Source organism: Cyprinodon variegatus, unplaced genomic scaffold (assembly GCF_000732505.1).
Source record: "Cyprinodon variegatus isolate N-32 unplaced genomic scaffold, C_variegatus-1.0 Scaffold54, whole genome shotgun sequence".
In the NCBI taxonomy this organism is placed as follows: domain Eukaryota; kingdom Metazoa; phylum Chordata; class Actinopteri; order Cyprinodontiformes; family Cyprinodontidae; genus Cyprinodon; species Cyprinodon variegatus.
The window spans coordinates 189,241-211,726 of NW_015150507.1; the positions used below are offsets into that span (position 1 = coordinate 189,241).

At 34.8% G+C, this 22,486-nt stretch overlaps 1 protein-coding gene across 1 annotated transcript in view; it reads right to left on the reverse strand.

The window, feature by feature from the left end:
• The window catches only part of LOC107082461 (glucagon receptor-like), a 64,355-nt gene that overhangs the window by 19,941 nt on the left and 21,928 nt on the right, over nucleotides 1–22,486 (reverse strand). Inside the window, exons 2-6 of the mRNA XM_015371151.1 lie at nucleotides 6,522–6,669; nucleotides 6,239–6,335; nucleotides 6,042–6,149; nucleotides 1,731–1,819; nucleotides 1,405–1,511 (exon numbers count right to left, since the gene is read on the reverse strand). Coding sequence (XP_015226637.1) covers nucleotides 1,405–1,511; nucleotides 1,731–1,819; nucleotides 6,042–6,149; nucleotides 6,239–6,335; nucleotides 6,522–6,575 — 455 coding nt within the window. The 5' untranslated portion in view covers nucleotides 6,576–6,669. The remainder of the gene's footprint in view (nucleotides 1–1,404; nucleotides 1,512–1,730; nucleotides 1,820–6,041; nucleotides 6,150–6,238; nucleotides 6,336–6,521; nucleotides 6,670–22,486) is intronic.

A 22,486-nucleotide genomic window follows, 5' to 3' on the forward strand; every position in this document is an offset into this window, starting at 1 on the left:
GACTTCTGAGCCTGTGGGTGCGGGCCGGTGCTCCTGCAATTGCAAGTGCGGTATTTCCCCCCACAGACCACCAGGGCGGCCGAGAATACCTTTGTTCAACCTGAAATGACTCATTTAATCATCCAAAACGTTATGGAACACATTAATTAACTGAAAAATGTTGCATAGTATGCCTTTAAGATTTTGAAGGTAAAATATTTTGCATTCAGGTATAGATACTGTAAAGAAGATAAAAATTAAAAGCCATGAGCAGATTTGGAAATCAACCTATAAGAGTTTGAGCCATTTTCTACAAATAGAAAACATCTAGAGTAGAACAGTATTTAGCATTCTGGTATTATGCAGGAGAGCAAGATAAATAAAAATCAAAATTAGAATCAGAATGAGCTTTATGGTTAATATGGTGCTCATAAACTAAGAATAAGGAATTTATTAGTTCTTTCAAATAACGGCATAATGAAAACATCTCTGCCTCAGATGGATCAGTTAAGCTTAGCATTAATAATTGAATGATATGAAAGGCAATGGACAAAAAAATAAACAATGCCAGAAGACCAAGGCAAATATGACTGCTTCCCAAAAATAACACAAATATCTTATATTTACTAAAAACATATTAATGGGTTCTAAAGATTGTTGAAAAATATTCTGTGCACAGGGGAAACACATTTTTGGGAAATAGTTTGTTAAATGTGGACGTTTCATATCACTGCAGAATAATAGAACATCAGACAGATAGTTGAACATAAAGTGTGGTGCTGCTTTGCTCTCTCAAGACCCGAGGATGTTACTATTGTTGATATAAGGTTGAATTGTGTTCTGTAGCAGAACATATTTGGTATCAGTGTTTGAACTCAAGCGCAGGCACGATTCATTTTATTGGCAGGACAAAGGTACAGAGCCCACCAGCAAGTCCACTACTATATGGCTCATGAGAAAATCAAAGCTTTTAAATGTTTTTTTCCTAAAAGTGATATTGGCTTAAAAATCCTTAATTAAGTAATCTGATAAGAGAGGGCTAAACGACTTTGCTAGCTGTCACAAATACTTGACAGTAGCTAGTGCTGGCAGACATGGGATGACATGACCACATCTTATTTGTAAAAGACATTTACATTTTTGCATAAACCACCAAGTTGGCTTAGGAAGCTATTCTATCTTAAATAAATGTTCTTTTTCACTCATTATCAAAAGATTCTGTGAATTTTGGGAAAATTACTCTTTGCTAATGCTCTCTCTTGCATTTTTATATCCTCATCATTTTCAATGCCCAAATTATGTCAATATTTCTTTAATAAAATGTTTTTTTTATTTCCCAGCTTTTTTACCTTCTTTCTAGATATTGATTTTCTCTCTTCACTTCATCCCTCTGCCTATCTCTTTATGTTCTATCAATAATGTTACCTGAAGCTGATGAGGATCCCCAGGGCCAGGAGCAGGGCTCCAAGTGAAAGTGAATAGCCCACTGTGTACACGATACGCAGCTTGCTGAGAATGCGACCATACTGATTCTGCAAACACGAATGAAAGACAAAGAACGTTACGTCTATAGTGTTCATTCTCACCAGACACAAAAACATTGTTTGGTGCAAACTGTAGAAAAAGGTGCTGTATGAACAGATGAGAAGATTTCATATGCTGTCAGAAAAGGATTTCAGAAAGTCAAAGAGTTCCCTGAGCATCTATGAAAGAAAGAAGCTATGACCATCTTAATAACTGATTTCACACACCTCACCAGAATCGTCCTCACATTCTGTGGTGTTCTTTTGTCCCCATTTACCGTCTTCATGGCAGATCCTGTAGACCAGACCCCGCTGAACTGTTTACAAAGATACATGATACATCAAATGAGGACGGGATTTATTCCAAACTCTGAACAATTTAGACAGAAATAAAGACAATAACTAAATAGTTCAGCAATGCAAGAAAATATCTCTGAATTGCGTGGGAACCTATCTAGGAGAACTTCATATTGTGTTCAGCTGCTGAAAAAGCAAAATACTATTTTATTTCTCATTAATAGAATCATCAGTAATAACAAGGAGCTTTTTCAAACATTTCAGATTGCTCAGAAGAAGTTGAAATAGCGGCACAAACTTAGCCTTTAAATAGCCAGTATGCTGTGCCTTTGTACAGAGCTTTAAAAAAACAACAAAAAAACGTCAATATTTTCTCTGTGGTGTCACCATTTCTCTTTGTAACCTCACACAGAAAATGTAACACAAGAATGGCTTCTTCTCCTACTTAAAAATATGGGACTCAAAAACAGATAACTCTAATATTCAACAAGCCCCTTTATATCCAGCACAACTAATTTTTGATCAGACTAATTTCAACAGATTTAATCACTTTTATAAGCTCGCTTTGCTATTTCTATATGATTCTATATAAAAACACTAATAAAGACGGGAAGGATTTATCAAATATATCTATTATTAGGTCTCATACTACAAAACATATATGATCTGTGGGATATAAAATGACTCTCGACAGATAGAGCTGAAATGTTTTACCCTTAGGATCAGATTGAAGATCTTTATATCCGTTTAACAGAAATCTCAAAAAAGGATTATTAAAATGCCAGAAATTGATAAACATACGGTTTCCCATCATAATCATGCCTATAGTTTTCGGACACAAATTGATGTAGAATATTTAGATAATATCAATAATCTTTTTTTTCTTAGCACCACTACGAAGTTGACCTAAAAGCATCTATAGGGTTTGCAATACATAATCTGTATGACAGAAGACAAATAATCTGCACAATAATCTATATCACAATCTGAATTATTAGAAAGTTCAAACAAAACAGATTAGATCGCCATGTTATAGTTTAAAAATAATACAATCTCTGCTGTTTTATGTTATTAGCTTTTAAATCACAGACCAGCTGTAAAATGCCTAGGTAACGACAATTATATCTACCTGTGAGAAATCACCTTACTTTGACCTGCAAGAGCTGAATCATTGTCAAACAAATCTTTAGCTGAAGATGCTTTAGTCGTACACTGATATGATCATTAATCTTAAGAGGTTCTTTCTGTTATCTTTCAGTTATATCTTTAAGTAATATAAACCTGAAGGTTACTCCCTCAATTCGAATAGGAGATTGCGTCCATCGCCCACTGAAGTCCTTCATATAGCCTTTTTAAAAGTATGACTGTGAGAAGTCCAATTCCTTATCATTTGTGAAAGGCCTAAAAATATCTAACCTTCAGAGTTTAAACTAATAGACCTCACTTAATTTATCTCTCATCCAACAAATTGCAGCTTTCATGTTATGCATTCTTTTCTCTAATGCATTCTTTTCTTTAATTTAATGAAATCGCAAGGACTCACAAAGAGTTCAGTTTTTTTTCATTACAAATATTTTCCATTCAATCCATAGGATCAACAATACTGAATGAGCACCATATCCTTGATGGGATTTTCAGAGAAATTGAAAGCTCTTGCAAGATACAACAGAAAAGCCTCTTTAGAAATTTGGAAAAACTGCTGGTGTAATACTATCCTATTTGTATGAAACCTAACTTTAAAGACTGGCAAAATTTAATTTCTATTGTGAGCAAAAAAAGACTTTAGTGGATTGGAAAAATCCCACTATTGCACTAAAATGGGCCTGTAACTCTTTCCCTTGATGAGTGTTTGTGTAAATCCTGATCTTACTGAACAGTTCAGAACAGCTCTTACTGTGCAGTTGATGTTATACATAGTATTTAAAAAGTACTTTAAAAAAAAAGTTGCTTTGTTCCTTTTTTATGTGTGTAACCTCCATTTATCCAGGTCGACCTCACTGATATAAAAAATCTGTTCATCATCTGCAGACAAAAAATAGATGAACGATACAATTTCTAGCTTAATGAATGCATTTAACTTTGGTATAAAAGTAAACACTAATATGCTTGACTCACTATAAATATAAAGCATTATGATTATACAGGATCATACAAGTTTGTTTCTGGAATATTGTAATCACTATTTAGTTCCATTGCAAATATTTTTATTTTTGTTAAACAGTATTTTTCAGCCTAATAGTACTTTAATTGCTAACTGAAGTCTGTCAACGTGCAAATATATTTAGCTCCTAATCTAAAACACCTAACTTACTTTCTAATTCTTTTATTATAAAAAAAAGACATTCAAATCTATATTATTATATTGCAACTCACCCGTTGAATCACACACAGCTAAGTTTTACAAGTAAAGTTCCAATCTGTTTCAAAATGACGCCTGGGTAGAAATTCAGCTGAATAAACTGGATCACATACCACCATGCAGTAAAAGGCTTATCTGAGTTGAATTGCATGTCAGACCTTGATTCTTATGACCCTGATTCAATCCTCCACCATCCTTGAATGCACATCTGGCTCCTTCTGCCTGCCCCTATTGAAGTAATTTCCTGGTTATAGTGCTTTCACAAGGCATTCCCATCTGGCAGAAGACGCCATGTTGAGTCTGGTTCTGCCCAAGATTTCTTCTCAAGGGGAGTTTTTTTTCTCCCCACTGTCGTTTTATGCTTGCTCATCACGGAGGTTCATACGAACCTGCGGCTTGACATCTTTCTTCATACAATTTCTGTTCCACCACTGGTCTGAGGCCTGGGGGGCTTCATCCCTGTTCTCATTCAGCAGCTCATACATATAATCAAAGTAAATTTCAATGTTAATGTACCCCACCAAGGCCTGAGCGCCAAAGTCTTAAAATATTGTTTCAATAAAACTTTTCTAATTGTCTTCTTTCTCTCTGTGAGTTTATTTAAAAAAAAAATTTTTTTATTGAATTACATAATTTAACACACACATTGTCTTAGGTTGTTTTTTTTTTTGTTGTTGTTGTAACTTTCCCAGGGATTATTATTTATTTTGGATGGTCTCTGACGACTCCTTTTAGCATAGAAAATATCTTTGGGTCCCCATGGTGAAGTGGTTTCAGTCTGACTGAATTGCGGGGGAACTGAATAAGGAGGGGAATCTGTAAGCAAGTCACCGCCTTGTTGTCGTAACCTCTAATTATGGGAGAATCCGACAGGACACAAAGAACATCTTCTGGTTTGTTACTATGATCCTGTCTCATTTTAATTTTCCAGAATATTTTTTTTACCTTTTTGAGTATGTTTTTTATTTGTTTCAAAATAAATTTTTTGACATATTTATATGTTTTTCTTATGAACACCATTTTGGATTGGATAGAAACACACTGTACATAAGGAAAAGTCATTAATGCTGAACCTGAAAGAACGAAATTCAGGAAGGGATTAGAGTGTTTACATCAAACAGTATTATGAATTATTGGATATCACATGATAATCTCCAGTTGGAGGTTCAGTCTTATCTTAGAATTTTCCTTTTGCTGCAAATAGGATTTTGTGTGGTACTATTATCTCACACTGCAATTTGTTGAATGATTTTTGTTTATGTAGTAGAAAGGGGGTTGGAAAAAAAAAGATTTCTACCAAATCATATGCATCACTGTTAGTGGAATCTATACAAATTATGCTTTATAGAACAAATGTGCCTTTCAGCAGTTGATAGTTTTTCCACAACTAATGCACACAGATCTGTTTATAAGAATACCATTTTCTCTGGCTATAATTTGCATGAACAATATCAATTGTAAGTTAAGGTTTTGCCAAATAAGCAGTATGCTCAATTCTTCCTTTGAACATAAATATCTTTAATCCTTGAACATGTGTAATCATGGCGGGGGGCATATTTACATTGGTTTATGAGCATAAACCAGGCTCTTTGGCAAACATAGAAAATAGGAAAGATAAGAGAACATACAATGGAACAAAGTACTGTTGGCCTTCATTTGCCAGGAAACGGCCATTACAAATACAACTGGAACAAATAAGGCTAAATAAAGTTCATTTTTCCTCCCAGCACTCTAAGGCAAGGGTTTTAAAAAGGCAAACAACTACAGCTATTTATTCTTGTTATATTATGCATCTTTACTGAAATGTTTGGTGTAAATCAATCACCTCATTCATTTTTCTTAGCAGGTGTTATGATAGACCATCAGTGAACACCCATACTGACCTTTACGATACCATGGCAGGAACCATGGGCATGAGACATTGACAGTGGTACCAGGAAATCCATCAGGCCAGCAAGCATAAAAATCAAAGCTTCTATTACACACCAACCCTGTAACATGCACAAAATAGCAGAAATATTTGCTGGGTGGTTATGTTGTTCAGACATTTAGTTTCGCTGAATGTAGGCCATTGATTAACCTGTGGCAGGGGGCGTGGAATTGATAATGTCCAAACACTGGTTCTTGTAGCTGCTCCACTTCTCTTTCACAAGCTCCAGAGAGTTAGCAAAGGACTCCTGCAAAGGAAAGGCTCTGTAAGGCGCTGTGCTAAATTCCAGCAACACCACAACAGGCTTTTTCTTTCTTTATTTGGTGTCTCAGTTTCACTAAGAGGTACTCAAGAATGAGTGGATTAGGCAGAGGATTAAAGCTGTGTTTAATTATATGTGTGAAAGAGAGGGAAAATATTAGTAACACCTTACCTCAGTGCAGCTGGAGAGCGTAAGTAGGGCCAAGAGGAGACACACCTGGGACATCCCACCGATGCTGGGAAGATGGGTGTCGGTGGGGACCAGAACACAAAGGAATCCCAACACATGAGGCAGTCTCGGCCCTATTTCACCCCACGACCTGTACACAGAACATGGAAAGACTATATGCAGGTGTTGTGGAGGTACTTTGAGGTAGACTAAACAGATAACATACTTAAGGGTCTTGCTCAGAGATTTGCTCAGAGTGGCAGGCTGTGGGAGTGGGGCTCGTACTCAGAACCTCAGGATTCCAAGCTCTATACCACCAGGCCGCCACTCCTTAGGGAAGCAAAAAGTCTTCAAACTTGGGAAACAAGTCCAGTGGTTTGATTTTTTACTTTTATTTTATTGCTTTATATAAAAAACAAATACACTATATTGGAGACCAGGAAACACAGCACACCGTTCAGTGATTAGGTTATAAAACAACATTGTAAACTTTTAACTTTCCCTTGTAAATATTTCAGTATATTATCTAAAAACAGAGAGCGTAACGCTCATCTGGAAATCATCCATCCAACCAAAGAGACAAGTAAGACTTTTATGATAGATTGATAAGAAGAAAGACATTTAGAAAACAAATGTAGAAGAGTGTGCTCTAATCAAGGGATCCTAGGTTATTAGATAAGCGACCTAGTCTAATTTCTTAATTGGTCCACATAGTACAATACTTTTGCTATACTAAAAACATGTATACATTAAGTGCTTCTTTCCCAGCTTGGATCTTCATCATCCATATGCCCGATGTTGGAGAACAAAACGAAATCTGAAACGTTTCTGCAAAAAACACTTTGACCAAGGTAACATTTTTGGCTAAAACGTTTCAAATTCCATTCTGTTCCAGTCCACTTTCCTTCAGACACAGAGGATATTGTTGAGTCTCAGCGTCTTACAAACAATCTGAAACAGAACATCAGTAGCCTATCATGCCAAAAAGATTAAGACATTTATTTAAAATCAAAAGGCTGCATAACATGAAACAATACGACTTTTTGAATTTTCCATACAGTAATGTGAAAGATTTCACTTCTTGTGATTCTATGGTGGTAATCCTCTTTTTATGTGGCCACACTAGATTTGTTTGAAGTAAGCTGGAAACAGGCAGAGTGAGAACACAAAATCGAAGGGTTGCTTCATAAATATACAGAAAAATGTATTTTGTATTTTTTTTATTGAATAGCAAATTCATATCTTTGGTCATTTCATGTTTCCGTAATGATTAAGCCTTAATTTGTTTCTATCCAGAATTCCTAAAAAAAATTAACCCGAAGCACTTCATCCATAAAAAATCCACCACAGGATTACTTCCCCTGATTTTTAGAACTTTACATTCTGAACAAGGAGGGTTAGAGAAGATTAAAAAAGATAAGCCTCAAATTATGACTGTTTGAAAGGCAAACTAAACACCATTGGTTTTGCTCTTTTTATAGATTTGTCGACAATAGACAAAGAAATAATAATCTGTTTTTATCCTATAAGCTGCTGCAGTTGAGAATATGAGCAACAATGCCTGCCATAACCCCCATCCCCTTTGCCGATCGTGTTCCCAATCTGGATTGCACACTTTCTGACTGAAAAATAGCACTAAAAAAAGAGCAATTGTTACTTGTGTAATTTGTTGAAATAGAGGAGACTATCAGAAATATTTTGTAACCCCCATTTTTGTCAAGCCTTTTTCATATTAGGATTTAAACCTCTCATTTCAAGTAGATCTCTAAGTGTTTTTGAAACATTTGAACAAAATAACAGTGAAAAATTGTTTCAATACTTCTCTAATTCTTTAATAATGAACTGCTGTTTGTATAAACAGAGGTGGGTAGAGTACCCAAAAATTGTACACAAGTAAAAATAACAATATTTCGTCATACTTTTACTCAATTAATAGTAAAAAGTAGCCAAAGGAATGACCAAGCCAATAAATAATGTAATTAAAATAAATAATATTCCACACAGAAAAAAAGACACTTTTCCAAACCAAAATGTATTCTACCATGATAAAATTAAATACTGCATATTAGATTTACATCCTACTTTCATGATGGGTTCAATTAAGCTTGTGTGCAAAAAAGAACACTCATTTTGACATAAATATCAAATGTTTTTCTGTTTTTGCAGCCTTGTTCTAACAACCTTGTTTGTTAACATTTGGCTAAAGTTAAGGTAGTGATATTTTGTTAAGATACTCCTTAAGTAAAAATAAAATATATGGTGCACTGAAATTACACAAGTAACTCCTACAACCCTATTTTTGTCAAAAAAGTTACTAAAATAACTGATACTGGGGAAATCTAAATAGTTACTACAAACTCACACTTTATTCAGAGCTGTGCATATTTACCCAGAAATTATAAATAAAAAATGGAAAGTAAATAAAGTTTTTATATGCTTTTTTGATAGATTTGTTCACTTTAGGCTCATTGTGTAAGATTATATATTAAGATGAAGATTATATATTAAGGATAAACTTATGGTTTGTAACATGCTTATTGCATTCAGATCCTCTCGCAGAGTGAGCACAGAAGATACTGTAGGGGGAAGAACCCTTACAAATAAGCAGATATATATACAATTGATAGATGGATTATAATGTCTAAATTCAATATCTCAATATTATTAAAGTTAACCAAGGTCGTTAAATATACAGAATGTTCAAATGTGTTGTACTTTGCCTTTTTAGCAGATTCACATTCAATTCCTGAAGTTCAGTTTATTCAGTGCCATTTCACTGTCATTGCAAGGCAGTGACGATTTAGTCAGAAAACACAATCAGTTTGGTAAAGAGTTTTCTATCTAAGGAAAACCAGTTGACTGCATCCATACACTAACTTAGAAGCACTAAATGCTATATAATGCTTTAGTTTAATGTATTCAAATATTTTTCCTTAAACCACTTGATACTTTAGCAGTATAGTTTGCCTTGCACGTGTTACTTTAGCAGGCAAACCTCCATTCAAATTTCAAGTCTTTGAAAAACTGAGCAACTATCAAGTTGCTGAAAAGCGCAGTTAACCTCAAAAAAACACCTAGCGAGAGTGCATAGCAACCTTAAGCTAGAGGCTAAATGACCTCTTATCAGCAAGAAGTCAGAGGATGATGGCGTGAGCAAATCTAAACAACGAAAGTTGGATTTCTCCAGATCTGCCTCTTTCTACTACCCTTTTTTTTTTTTTTTTACCCTGACACCCAGGGGGGCTCCGTATTCTACAGCTGAGTCGCTGGGATTTCGAAACGTCATGAAAAAAATCCCTGTTTGACCAAATGACAAGTGTAGCTTTGCAAAAGTATAAACAGGCTTCCACAGATAGATCTTTTAACCCCTTGACAACCAAATTTATATACAAGTCTTTAAAAAAAAATGTTTTTTAGCCTTTAAGTAGTTGCCAAACAAAGGTGTCATGTTGAGTTAAGTTTTTTTTGTTTCATTATTCTATATCATATTTTTCATTCAGCTATTCATGACAAAACATTGCAAACCTTCATTTTGTAAACCTTTGTCCTAATTTTTTATTTTGCCAAAAGTAACTAAAAAGTAATCAGTAGTCAGTAAGTCAAGACCCTTAACCCCAGACTGCACCCTGGGTGCTGCACAATGGCAGCCCACTGCTTCCCAAAGGGAAAATGTAGAATTTCCCCAATGTGGGACAATAGAGGGATTTATATTTACATTTACCTTTTAACTTTATAGAGATTGTAATATTACAAACAAACATATTACTTTCTAAAAAAGTCAATTTATAAATATGGAATATATTACATCTTGGTAGTATCTTTCCCAAACAGTGTTAATAAACCAGTCATTCTTGGCTTACAGCCTTTGGATTGCTCCTTTATATAAACCCACAGATGTTTAATTTTTCATAACCAGGTTTTAATCAGTATGTAATTAACTTCATGTTGTTCTATGTTATATGGGTGTATATTGCATGTATATGATTTGAATGCACTGAGCCCCTGGTGTTGTGATTTATACTGTTTGTTTAATTCTATTTAGTCTAATAAAGAAATGGATAACAGCAGGGCAAAGATATAAGTCACTAACAAAAGTAGCATCAAAACACTGTAATTATTAACAAACCTTTGTTCATGCAATGCTGAAATGAAATATGCTTATAAATATGTTATAATATAAATACGTATAAGTATATAGGTACATTTCACCCCAAATTCTAGATATTACAGTTAAAATTACTCATCTTAACAATCTTATGATTACATAGAGGTGTCTGTAAAAATACATTGGATTTGGACACATTAGTCTACATAAGAAGGTTAATGTGAGCATGTGCATTGGTGCTCAAACAATTAATCGGAATTATTAAAATGATTGACAGCTAATTTAGTAATCGATTAATTGTTAATTGGAGTACAGAGACTCTAAAATGTGTCTTTAGCAGACAGAACAACCCACTTGGAGGGTTAGGGTTAGGCTGTCAGTGTTCCAGTACACCAGGGGTGCTCAAGTCCAGTCCTCAAGAGCTACTATCCTGCAACTTTTTGATGCACACCATTTTTAACACATCTGAATCAAATGAGTGGCTCATTACCATGCCTCTGTTGGGCTAAATGAGGGGATTGAGCCTTTCAATTCAGATGTGTTAGAGAAGAGATGCATCTAAAAGTTACAGGATGGTAGCTCTTGAGGACTGGACTTGAGCACCCCTGCAGTACACTAACCATGCCAGGACCAGAGTGTCTATTTTATCAAACCAAATCCTGCAGCAAAGGATAGCACGTAATTGTCCCTAACTTTATCGACTGAACAGGCAGGATTCACATAATGCATTAACCCCCCCCACCCCCACGAAAATACTATAGAAGGAGGATATTCAACTACATTTTACCATGACATTTGAATTTGGTGCTGAGGGAAGTGAGAGGACATTACATCCTGAGAGCATATTTTTTCCTTTTTTATTTATAGCCGCAGCAATATCTTAAGATCTACGAGATTGCAGTAATGCTGGTGGAGATCGTCTGGGAGGTTTTTTTTGTAGCTAAAAGGCTAACTTGTAATTTTTACAAAATAAGTTATTGTTTTCTCCCTTAAAGCTGATGCCTTAATCATGTATATCAAGATTTAGTGTGCTTTATTTTTCTGCTAAATGATGCACAGTGCTTAAAAATGTTTCACTCATCTACTCTTATTATGACATTTTATCAAAGCTGTTTTTAAATTAATATTTCAATTTATTTTGCTTGTTGAGACCTCCATGGAAACTACATTGATTAGAGGGTTTTTGTAAAATTCTCAGATTAAATCTAAATCAAAGAAAGGCTCAGTGCTATGGTATGATGAAAGCAGCAAGGCAAGACTCTTCGTGGGTGTAATTGGAGGCAAGATGAAAAATATAATATCTGAAGAATAGGTTATCAAATGTGTTTCATATGTTTAACTTTTGAATATTATTATGTAAATTACCACACATTACCATTGATCACATACACTGTATGTGCATCTGGTAGCCACACATTTCACCCCCTGCAGTTATTACCTTTAAAAACAAATGTGTGGATCTTAATTTGCACGTTATTTGTCTTCTTCTTTTATGTCTAAACAGATCTACAGAGTCCTGACATTTTCCTTAATGGGGAATTAGGGGTGATTAAATAACAAGATTCATCCTGGTGTCTTTTTATGCTACACCATGTTGCTAAAGACCTCGCCTTTTATCATCATTCATGTTTCTGTTATCAGTAAATAAAGTTTCCAAATCTAATATGCAACTGATATAGTGACATATGCACACACACACACACACACACACACACATATATATATATATATATATATATATATATATATATATATATATATATATATATATAGTATTAATTTAATTTGCATGACACAAAGTATTTAATCTTGTTTGGGGACATTTTTTCATCTCAATTAAGGATTTGATTTCTTTTTTCTGATATTGCACTCTTGCAGGGGTGGGCAACTCCAGTCCTGGAGGGCATGTATCCTGGAACTTTTAGATATGTCCTTGACTTAACACACCTGAATCAAGTAAATAGATAATTGAAAGGACTCTGGAGAAATTGATTGCATACGGGTGAGGTAATTCAACCATTTGATTCAAGTGTGTTGGACCAAGGATGAATCTAAATGTTGCAGGAAACCGGCCATCAAGGACTGGAGTTGCCCACCCCTGCACTATTGTGAAAGATTTCTCTCATTTGCAAATACGCTGTGCTACCTTTCAAAAGTATTTCCCTGTGTTCAAATGAAATGCTGGTATGTGCAGGCTGACCACTGGGTGGTTCAGGAGGAATTCCAAGCAGACAGTCAAGGCTAATCTTGCAAGCCAGTAATCAGAATATTGTTTTTGCATTTCACCCCATTACACTCAACTGTGCAGGTAGTGGCCCTCACAGTTGCAGGCAGCAGATTAATGTTAGACCATGCAAACTAAGGGAAGATACAATATATTCTGGCAATTTGAAAAATAAAAGAATAAAAGAGGGATTCATTTGAAAAAAGTAAGCGTATGTTCAGGCTGAATAGAAAGTCAAGACAGAAAAAAACATGGAAATAAATGAAAGGTTGAGAAACACAATAGTTTCATGTAATGGCCTGTTTATGTTGTTGGGACACAAAGTAGAGTAAAGGCAGACACCATACATATAAGTATCAATAATCTGTTTTTATAATCTGGCATCGAGTTTTAAGATCTGTGAAATCTGAGCTAACAGCTCTGGTATCTCTGCTGACAGACTTTCTGTTCCTTTAGGAAATGAAAGGTTTCTTTGCACAGTCAATAACTTCAGCCAGTGTGAAATCGATTTGAATTTGAACATCACTGTCTGTTTTGGGGGTACATCCAGCACTCATGCAGAGAAGAGCCAAGAGTGCAGGTTATTATCAAGTGAGCTTGAGCATGAGGAGCAGAAAGGCACAAAATCCTAAACCAGAAGCATAGAACATAGAGCATATTTTTAAGTAGGTCTAAGTTTGTTGAAAGGGAAAATAGGTTAACCTCTAAAAATGAAAATAATACATGAAATACTACAATGAAAAAATGCATATTTTTAGACTTTAGAATAAAAAAATACATAGGCAAAACCTAAACCTATGTTATAAACAGCACAAATAAACAGTTAAACTGCATGTACAAATTAACTACTCTTTAACTAACTTTTGTATAAAGTAGGACGTTATAAAAAAGTTTAGATGAATTCCATAAATCAAAGTTTTTTGCCCAACAGCAATGATGAACTGCAGAATTGTATTTCAAGCATGTTTGTATTATCTAGGCAAGAGCTGACAGTCTGGTAAAGAATACGGTCATTATTCGAAATTTTAAAGGCTAGCTGTTTTAAACTGACCAAAACCCGACTAAAATCTTTTGAAGTCTTAGTCGACTGAAACTGACTAAAACTATCACATATCATAATGACTAAAATCCGACTAAAACTAATAATAGTTTTTGTCCTGAAGACTAAAACTAAGACTAAATGTAAGATGACTGAAAAAAAAAAAGTGATTTACATGCTATTGATCTGTTTTTTTTAACTGCGCATGATCGTTATCTAAATATTAATCAGCCTCATTTATAGTTATCTCTACAGCATCAATCCAAAAAGCCTAATATTTTCCTGTATGTACCAGTTTGTCTTCTGTGACACCATGCTGATCTTCTCTTTTTTCACACACTATTATTAAAGTGCACATAATTACAAGGTTCTCTTGAGGAAAATAATTTTAAAAAACATGAAGAGAAAAACGTTAACATTACATATCAAAATTGGGAGCAAGATAAGTGGCCATGTAACTACATAACCTTTAAAAGTTTTGAGCTTAAATGATCAAATGACAAACAATGAAATTTAAGTCAAAAACAAGCTGTTTTCGATCATCATTAACGTCACTTTGGTCTCTTGTGAGTGTGGCATAGAGTTTCTGCATAAATGCATTACCCAAAACGAGCACTTCCAAATTTTGTTGTTTAGATCAATGAAACCTTCCCTGGGTGACAAGGAGAAGGTAATTAAGTAGAGTGGTAGGAGGCTAGGTAGGAGGAAGTTGAGGGAAGCAAGCAGAGGTTGTAATATAACTAAGCTGATAATTATGTTGTTTCTGCCCCATTAAGCTGCTGTGCCCTGTATGATGAATAACACTAAACTCTAATGTATTTCGCCCAATAGCTTTTACTCTATCCATACTTTTTGGGAAGAATCATGTGAAATGCTTCAATTCTGCCTGCTGATTCTTGGTTAAATGAAACAATGAAATTACACTATCCCCTTTCAAATAAATAAATGAAATCAAAACAACCATTTGATTGTCTCTACCTTAAACATAACCTGAGTACAGATAAATTGATTTGAATATCTTTCAACAACTTAACTGACTTAATTTACTGACCACCAGCCAATGAGGTCCATATAAATTTATAATTTTGTAATTTTACATATTTTTGACTTAATTTAAGTTCAAACTACAATTTTCTATAAAAATTGAATTAGAACTCAAGAAAAACTGGTAAATTCAACTGTAAAAATGAGAGGATATTTTTATGTGTTTTAAAAAAAAAAAAAATTTAGCAGATAAAAACTGGGATTTTATCGCAATACCACTGAATCTATCGCCTTATTGTTTTTGAATAATTAGTAAAACAGAATTTTTAAAGAAACAGAATGAAATAGATCCAAAGTAACTATCAGTAACCATGTCAGTATCTCCCTGAAAAGAGTTTTTGGAGCTTGGGATGTTTGAAGTTTAATTATGATTTAATTATTATCCAGAGGCAAACAGGCAAAAATACACAATAAAACAACAAGAAACCAGCAATGAGGAACAGAACAAAAGATGGGCTAATGAGCTGATATGGAGCAGATGTGAATAGAACGAACTAGAAGGGAGCCAAAGGGAAAGGAAACAAGCACAAGGGGGCAATGGAGAGTAACCCAAGAACGCATGACTGCCAAAAAATAACTATACAGACACAATGAAGCTAAAAATCAACCAAAAACAGAGGCCAGAACCCTGACAAGTGTGTATATCTTTCTGTTGGGGAGGAAAGAATTCTGCTTTATGCACATAGCAGTTCTCAGATAACAAAAAGTCAAAGTCTTTCTGACTTTTGTTCAAAATCTCTCTTTAAAAGAGTCTTCAAAGTCTCTCTCCAAAAGAGACGTTGAACAAAGACTTTCTATGCTTGCTAATACCTTTTACTTGTCAAGAGCATTTTGCTTCCTGTCTGGTTTGGCCTGTGGGAAGCAAATAGAGGGTCTGACAGGGACAAGCTTTAACCCCACATGTCATCTGTGTTTACATCAGAAGATAAAGAAACATCCCTATATGTCCCCCTTTCTGTCTTGGACTAAAAAATGGTCCACCTACAACACTTTGCTCGACACTGAAAACCCTTATTTCTTATCTAAATAACATGCTTAAGTACTTGAAATTGTTTTGTGTGCTAGCTTATCGAAAAAAATATATATCTGTCAAATTACTGTACATGAGCACTGCACAAGAAGGCGAGTACAAAATTGTAGCTTCTGATGATTGCAACAATATACAGATGAGATTGTAAATGTGTGTGAAAGACAGAGGAAAAACACCACAGTAAGAATTGGAGTGGTGGGACATGTGGGAAGATGGCCTGGCCAGCACATACCATTCTCAGTGTCCCGTGGAGAATGCCCAGGGCGAGACCCTAAATCCTCAGTCATGCTCTCTGGGCTCCATAAATCTCCTGCAACCCATATCCTGCTCCCTTTAAAATCTACTTTAGCCCCGAAATCATGTTCAACACTTCCCTGCCTCCATTGATTACACAAAACTCAGTTTCCTTTACAAAACAGAGTACATATGGAACTATGGAATCTAAATAAGACACTGTATCTTAAGAATTTATATATTCTTTTGTACCCACATTTATTTAAATCATCATAAAGTTAAGAAATTACTTAAAAATCCTTCAGATTGAACAGTCAGCCAGGCTTTGGTGAACATTAATATATATTACGTGTATACTGTCTGTTAAAAAAGGCCATAAAAAGGGAAGCCATTGATGGTATGGTGATTGCTGTATATGATTACCTACTTTCTGAATCCACAAAGAAAACATTCGTAAGGTTTGGTTTTTACATATAAAAAACTGTACATTTTATCAAATGATTAATTTAGTATAATTATCAATTGCAAATCATATGAAAGCGCTCAGGATAGCTTGTAAAGGACATTCAACTAGATCAAAAACGGTTTATTACTGGAGACATAGTAATGTTAATCTAATAATTTAGCTCTAAATTTACAATCGATTGCTTCCAATAGAGAGGTTCAATCAATGCTTCCTAGCCTAGATACTTAGCAAGTATTTGATAGACTGGACTGGACATTGTTGGAGTAAACATCTGCTCATATGGGCTTTAATGAAACTTGGGTTTTATTGGCGTGTTCTTTATGACCCTGCGGTCAAGAGTCAGAGTTAATGGCAGATATTTTGACATGTTCAACCTGGGTCGACGAGGCAAAGGGATGCACTTCCAACTGTTTGCTCTTAGCATTAAGCAACTTGCAGAAATTATAAGCAACCCATCATAGAAGGAAAAAGAGAAGAAAATGGAAGCCAACATAATATAGCTCAATTATACAGTAGCTCTATTACAAAATCTTCTCGATTATGGTAGAGCATGTTATTCTCAGATATCTCTATAGTTATGCTGCTATAGGCTTAGACTGATGGAGGACATAGGGGCCCTTTGTCATCAATCTGCTGCATTCTATCTCTATTCTCCCATTCTGCAAAATCTGTTAACTAAATCTCCAACTTTATGCTCTCTTTCATAGTGGCTTCATCTAGTCTGTTCCTGTTTGGCTGTGACACCATCCTGGATGGAAATATCAGATGTGATGCTGCCATCAACACCTGTGCTTAAAGATTTTTTAACAAAGATTTTCTCCCCACTTTCAAACCATATATATGGTCCAAGATCAAAGGTGTCCATTACCCCTTATGTGCAACGGTACAGCTGAATCTTGCACAGAGCTGCTGGCTCGAAACCTCTTCAGAGAAACGGAGCAAAAGACTGGTTGCCTCCAATTTAAGCCTATTCTGTGGTTCATATGACCTGGATGACTGAGAATTTACCCACATAGTTTGAAACTTTGGAAAAAGTTAACAAGAAAATAATCCAAAATGCACATAAAAACTGGTTTTAAAAAACAGAAAAAGAAAACCACTTGCTCAGAGTTGGTGCAAATTAATTTAAATGGACCAACTCAGCCAATCAGACTAGACAAATATGCATCACAATAAATGCCAGAAGCTCACTGGTGGCTAGAAAACGATAGTGTAGCTGAAACAATAAACTGTGCCTAAAAATTATTGGAAAGTATTTATAAATATTTAAAAATTTTTTTTTTATTCAACTGATGTGAATTAAATATCAAAAGTTTTGAGCATTATTTGTTTCCTGTTAAGAATTGTTCACATAGTGATTATACATAGTGTAAGCCTCCCTCTAGAACTTGCCAAAATACATAATACACTTCAATTAATTTAATACGTCTTATTCAAGGCCATAGTGATATCAATAATGCAACAAAGAGAGTAGAGCAATTAATTTAAAGTTGCAAATAATTGACTATTTTATAAATATAATACCTCATGATAAAAACATTGTTTTCTAACTCTTATGAGTTTAAAGCTCTGCAAAAAGCAGGGAAGAAATCTACTGGTTCCCAAACCACACCGCATTCGAGCCTTGGCTGTGTCTACAAATCCTGTCCATAAATGTAATGAACAAGACCAAGACAGAGGGCAGCACTGCCCGTGTCCGACACGCACTGGGAACAGGATCGGCTCAATGCCAACAATGTGGATCATACTCCTGCTCCACTGGTACAGAGGCTGGATGGGCCCTATTACTGTACAGGAAATGGCTCAGGACTCGGAGGCCAATTAGATTAGAAGCATATTCATTTGAAGCTGTTTAGAAAAATAAGGCAATACTTGAACATTATTGTCAACAGAAACTGTCAAACGCTTTTTCAAAGAAAACTACATGAATGTTTCACTTTCTAGAAAGGAAAAGCTTGAAGAGAAATGCCAAAAAACATGTGTAGCTGTATTAACTTTGTGGTTATAATGTTAGAATGCATAACAATTTTAAACATGTTTAAGTTGCACTTAAAAAAAACATAGCACATGACTGTAAATACCAGGTAAAACCTAGTGTACAAGAAATAAAGATCAGCTTCCATCACATTCTCTTTGAGCAAACCCTCTGATTAAAGACGTTGTAAGTTTGCATGTCATAGTGTATCACATACAAACTAATCAACCTGCTTGTCATGCATTTGCAGGTGCTGCATCGGCCGACACACACCACCAAACTTGTGGTACATGAAAATATGGGGAATACAAGCTGATGACATAACACTGCCCACCACAGTAAAATTCCACAGAGTGCAAAGCAGCACCTCAAGAGAAATTTATAGCACTAAAATTCCATTTTAAAATGCTTTATCTACAACCACGAACTTCAAAAGTGGGAAACGTTAAAAAATCGCATTTGTAAAAATAGCCCTGGTATATTACTAACCAGCAGTGTGGACATATACCTGCATAAATACATGCATACATGTGAGTTTTTGCAAAAATGCATAAAGGAAATCCTGGTACCTTTACTGTTACTGTATACGTGACGACAGACAAGATAACTGTTTGTGGAAAATAAACACCCCTGGTTCACAAAAAGACCAAACCAGAGGGGAATATGGATTAATGGTTGGAAAAAAATACACAAATTCTGCAAGGTAAAGTTATTTTGCTGGCTATTTGCAATACTTGAATGCACAATAAGCAAACTAATGCAACCAATGTTCCCCACTGCACTGTAAAAAAACAGCACATAATACATTAGAGCAGTTTGAAAGAAATAATTATCTGGAGTGAATGAAAAAACATGGATTTGTGGAGCCCCAAGGCTGTTAAAAAGAATGAAAAGGTCAGCTTTCAGTAAAAATCAGAAAGCTGTGATTGGCTCTATTGACTGTTGCTGCCTCTTTACTTATGGTACAAAAATATTTTGATGTCAATGAGCACACCTATGCTGTAGTTTCCATGACACCAAGGGAAAAAAAACAGCAGAACTGTCTACTTATATAAAGTGAACACAGTATGGGCCTACAAGCATCTTGACTCATGCATCTTACTTTATGTTAAGTTGTAGAGAGAATAATACCATAACTGCACTGTTATGGCAGTTACTGTAAGGTCTCATCTGCTATGTTTTTAATGCTAGAAGAGCATACATTTTCTGAGATTGTGGCACCTTGTGTGTGATGAATACAAGTTCTGCTAAATATTTTGTCTCCTGATTTTTGCAGCTGGTGTGGCATTTTTTATATAATGCCGCCAAGTTTTTAGGGTAGGAATTTCAATAAAAACAGATCTCAGGCTGTCGTGGTTTTGGTTCTGTTTAATTTTTCTTTTTTCATTGGTTTAATTTCCATTGTGTGTTATTGTAGTTGTTTTCTGGTTGTATTTCAATTCTTATGTATTTCTTGTTTACCCTCTGTTGCCCCTTTGTGTCAGTCTCCTTCCCCCATTTCCCTTTTAGATTCTTCTGTCCACACCTGCTCCCAATCAGTTTATTACTCCAGTCTTTGTTCTGTTTGACATACTGTATATACTCCTCCTCTTCAGTTACTGTCTTCTAGTTTGCTGTCGTTCCTTGCTCCTTGTGTGTGACGTCTGCTGTTTTTTTTGTTGTTGTGGATATCTGTTGACACCTTTTGAATTATTAAATCTGCAAGAAACCAGTTCAGCTTACGTCTCTGGATTTGGGTCATTTTCAAACCTCCACGCAACCAAACAGTAGAAAAAACTTAAACAGAACCAAAACTATGAGACAAGTTAAAACATTCACTCTTAGCATTAACACTATGTGTTGTTTAGATACAAAAAGATTCTGGCATCAATCCATTGATTTTAAAAATAGATCTAGTAGTTTTATAGGTTCTTGTGAATCAACAGTTAAAATCTTGGAAAAATACAGTAAAAATACTTTCATGAAGATAAGAGGTAGGACTTATAAGTTAACAGATGGTTTTACAAAACAGCGCTGTCTGAAATTCACAAAGACAGGTACAAGACAAGCTGCCTTTTGGCAATCAATTGCAATTGCAACTGTTAGATTCGTTACTTCAAATGGTTAAACGCAGTTTTATGTGGCAGCTCACAAGCTATTTATGTCTGACAACGTCTGAAAATATCACGTTTGGCTGAGGTCCAGTGATCTGAGTAGTAAAGAAAAGGGCATCTTGTCACACAAACAACTTTTAATCACTACATGACACGCTTGATCCAATAAGCCGTCCCTACCAATAAGTATGTTGAACAGATGTCACAATTTGTGAACGGTGACGTATTTTCATTTTTCTTTTGATGCCCCACAAACTGAAACAATATCTCACATTAAATCGAGTCATATTAGAAATAAAGGCCTAACACATTCTTTAGCTGGTGTTCTTCCTAAATGCAAAGAAAGCAGAGCTGTAGTAATTGTTGCTGAGCAATGCCAGTGCGCCCCATAATAAGCAACCTGCACACAAATCACTTAAAGTAGAATAAGAAGTATTTAAATAAAAAATGTGATGGAAACTATGTTTGAAGAAAATGAAGCCACAACAAAGAGTGGGTGGTTTATAACTGGATGAAACAGTGACAGACTATAAAAAGCTCGGAGAGCTTTTTGTGAAAGTTTGACAAATAATTTTTTTAATATCATATAAAGAAACAAAACTGTGAAAGTTAAAAAAACACAACTGTCCTGGATTGTCCCTCATGTGCATCATAACAATTCTTATTTTAATGGTTTGGTTCCATTTATTTATTTACACCCTAAAGACGTATTCATGTCCAATACCTTAGTATACAGCAATAGAACCAAGCATGCAATAATACCTAAAAGAAAGTTCTTGACATACGTAGGTGCACAACCTCAAATTAACCCTGACAAAATACATGTCAAGTCAACATGATTTGAATTTAATCCAAATTGATCGACATCAACCCCTGAACTATCTCCCCTGCTTAGCTGCCTCTTCAATACACTTCAGTCAGCTACCTGTATGTCAACTATTTTTAACATAGGTAATGTGAGTTGAAAAGTTCAAATAGCATTAAATTAATCATGTAAATTATTCAGTGTTTTTTTTAAGGCTTCTTGGAATCTGAGAATACCTGCTTTATGGTTTCCCAGCTTTATTGAGCTTTTTCATCAATCAATAAGATAAATGCCTAAATTTAGTTAGAAGTTTTTGTCAGCTGTTAAATTTTTTTTAATGAAGAGCCAAATCCAGGTATGATGATATTGTTTTATATTTAGCTATGATGTGTCTCTGTTTCAGATAAGAGAGTTGAAATAAGTGGCAGAGGCAGAACATTTTGTTTGAGCGGGCAGGCATGGACCAATGTTCTCTGAGGGGTGATAAAAAATATTTATGCTTAGAAAATATGAATGGATTAAACAGCTTTTCTTTATAGTCCCCAAAAATTACACGGCAACAGACTGGTGACCCCTTTGAAAACACATATAACTGCATCACTGTAGTTTATACATAGTGTATCAGTTGTAATGACTTCTTATTACATACTTGATAAAGGAATTAGAAAATTTTAATCTGAAAAGAGTGAGAATAATATATTTGTGATAATCTTAATAAACTAATTATATTATAATTTTGTATTATTAAATTCAGTGTATGGTTATTAAACTAAATATTAAAACATCAAATCAGTCAGGACATTCTACTTGATAGCATTACTGCTCCCACTCTTTTAGAGGGGAACTTCCTGCTCAAGAGATGGTGATGTGAGTCCACATGGAAACAACAAATGATCTTTATATATATATATATATATATATATATATATATATATATATATATATATATATAT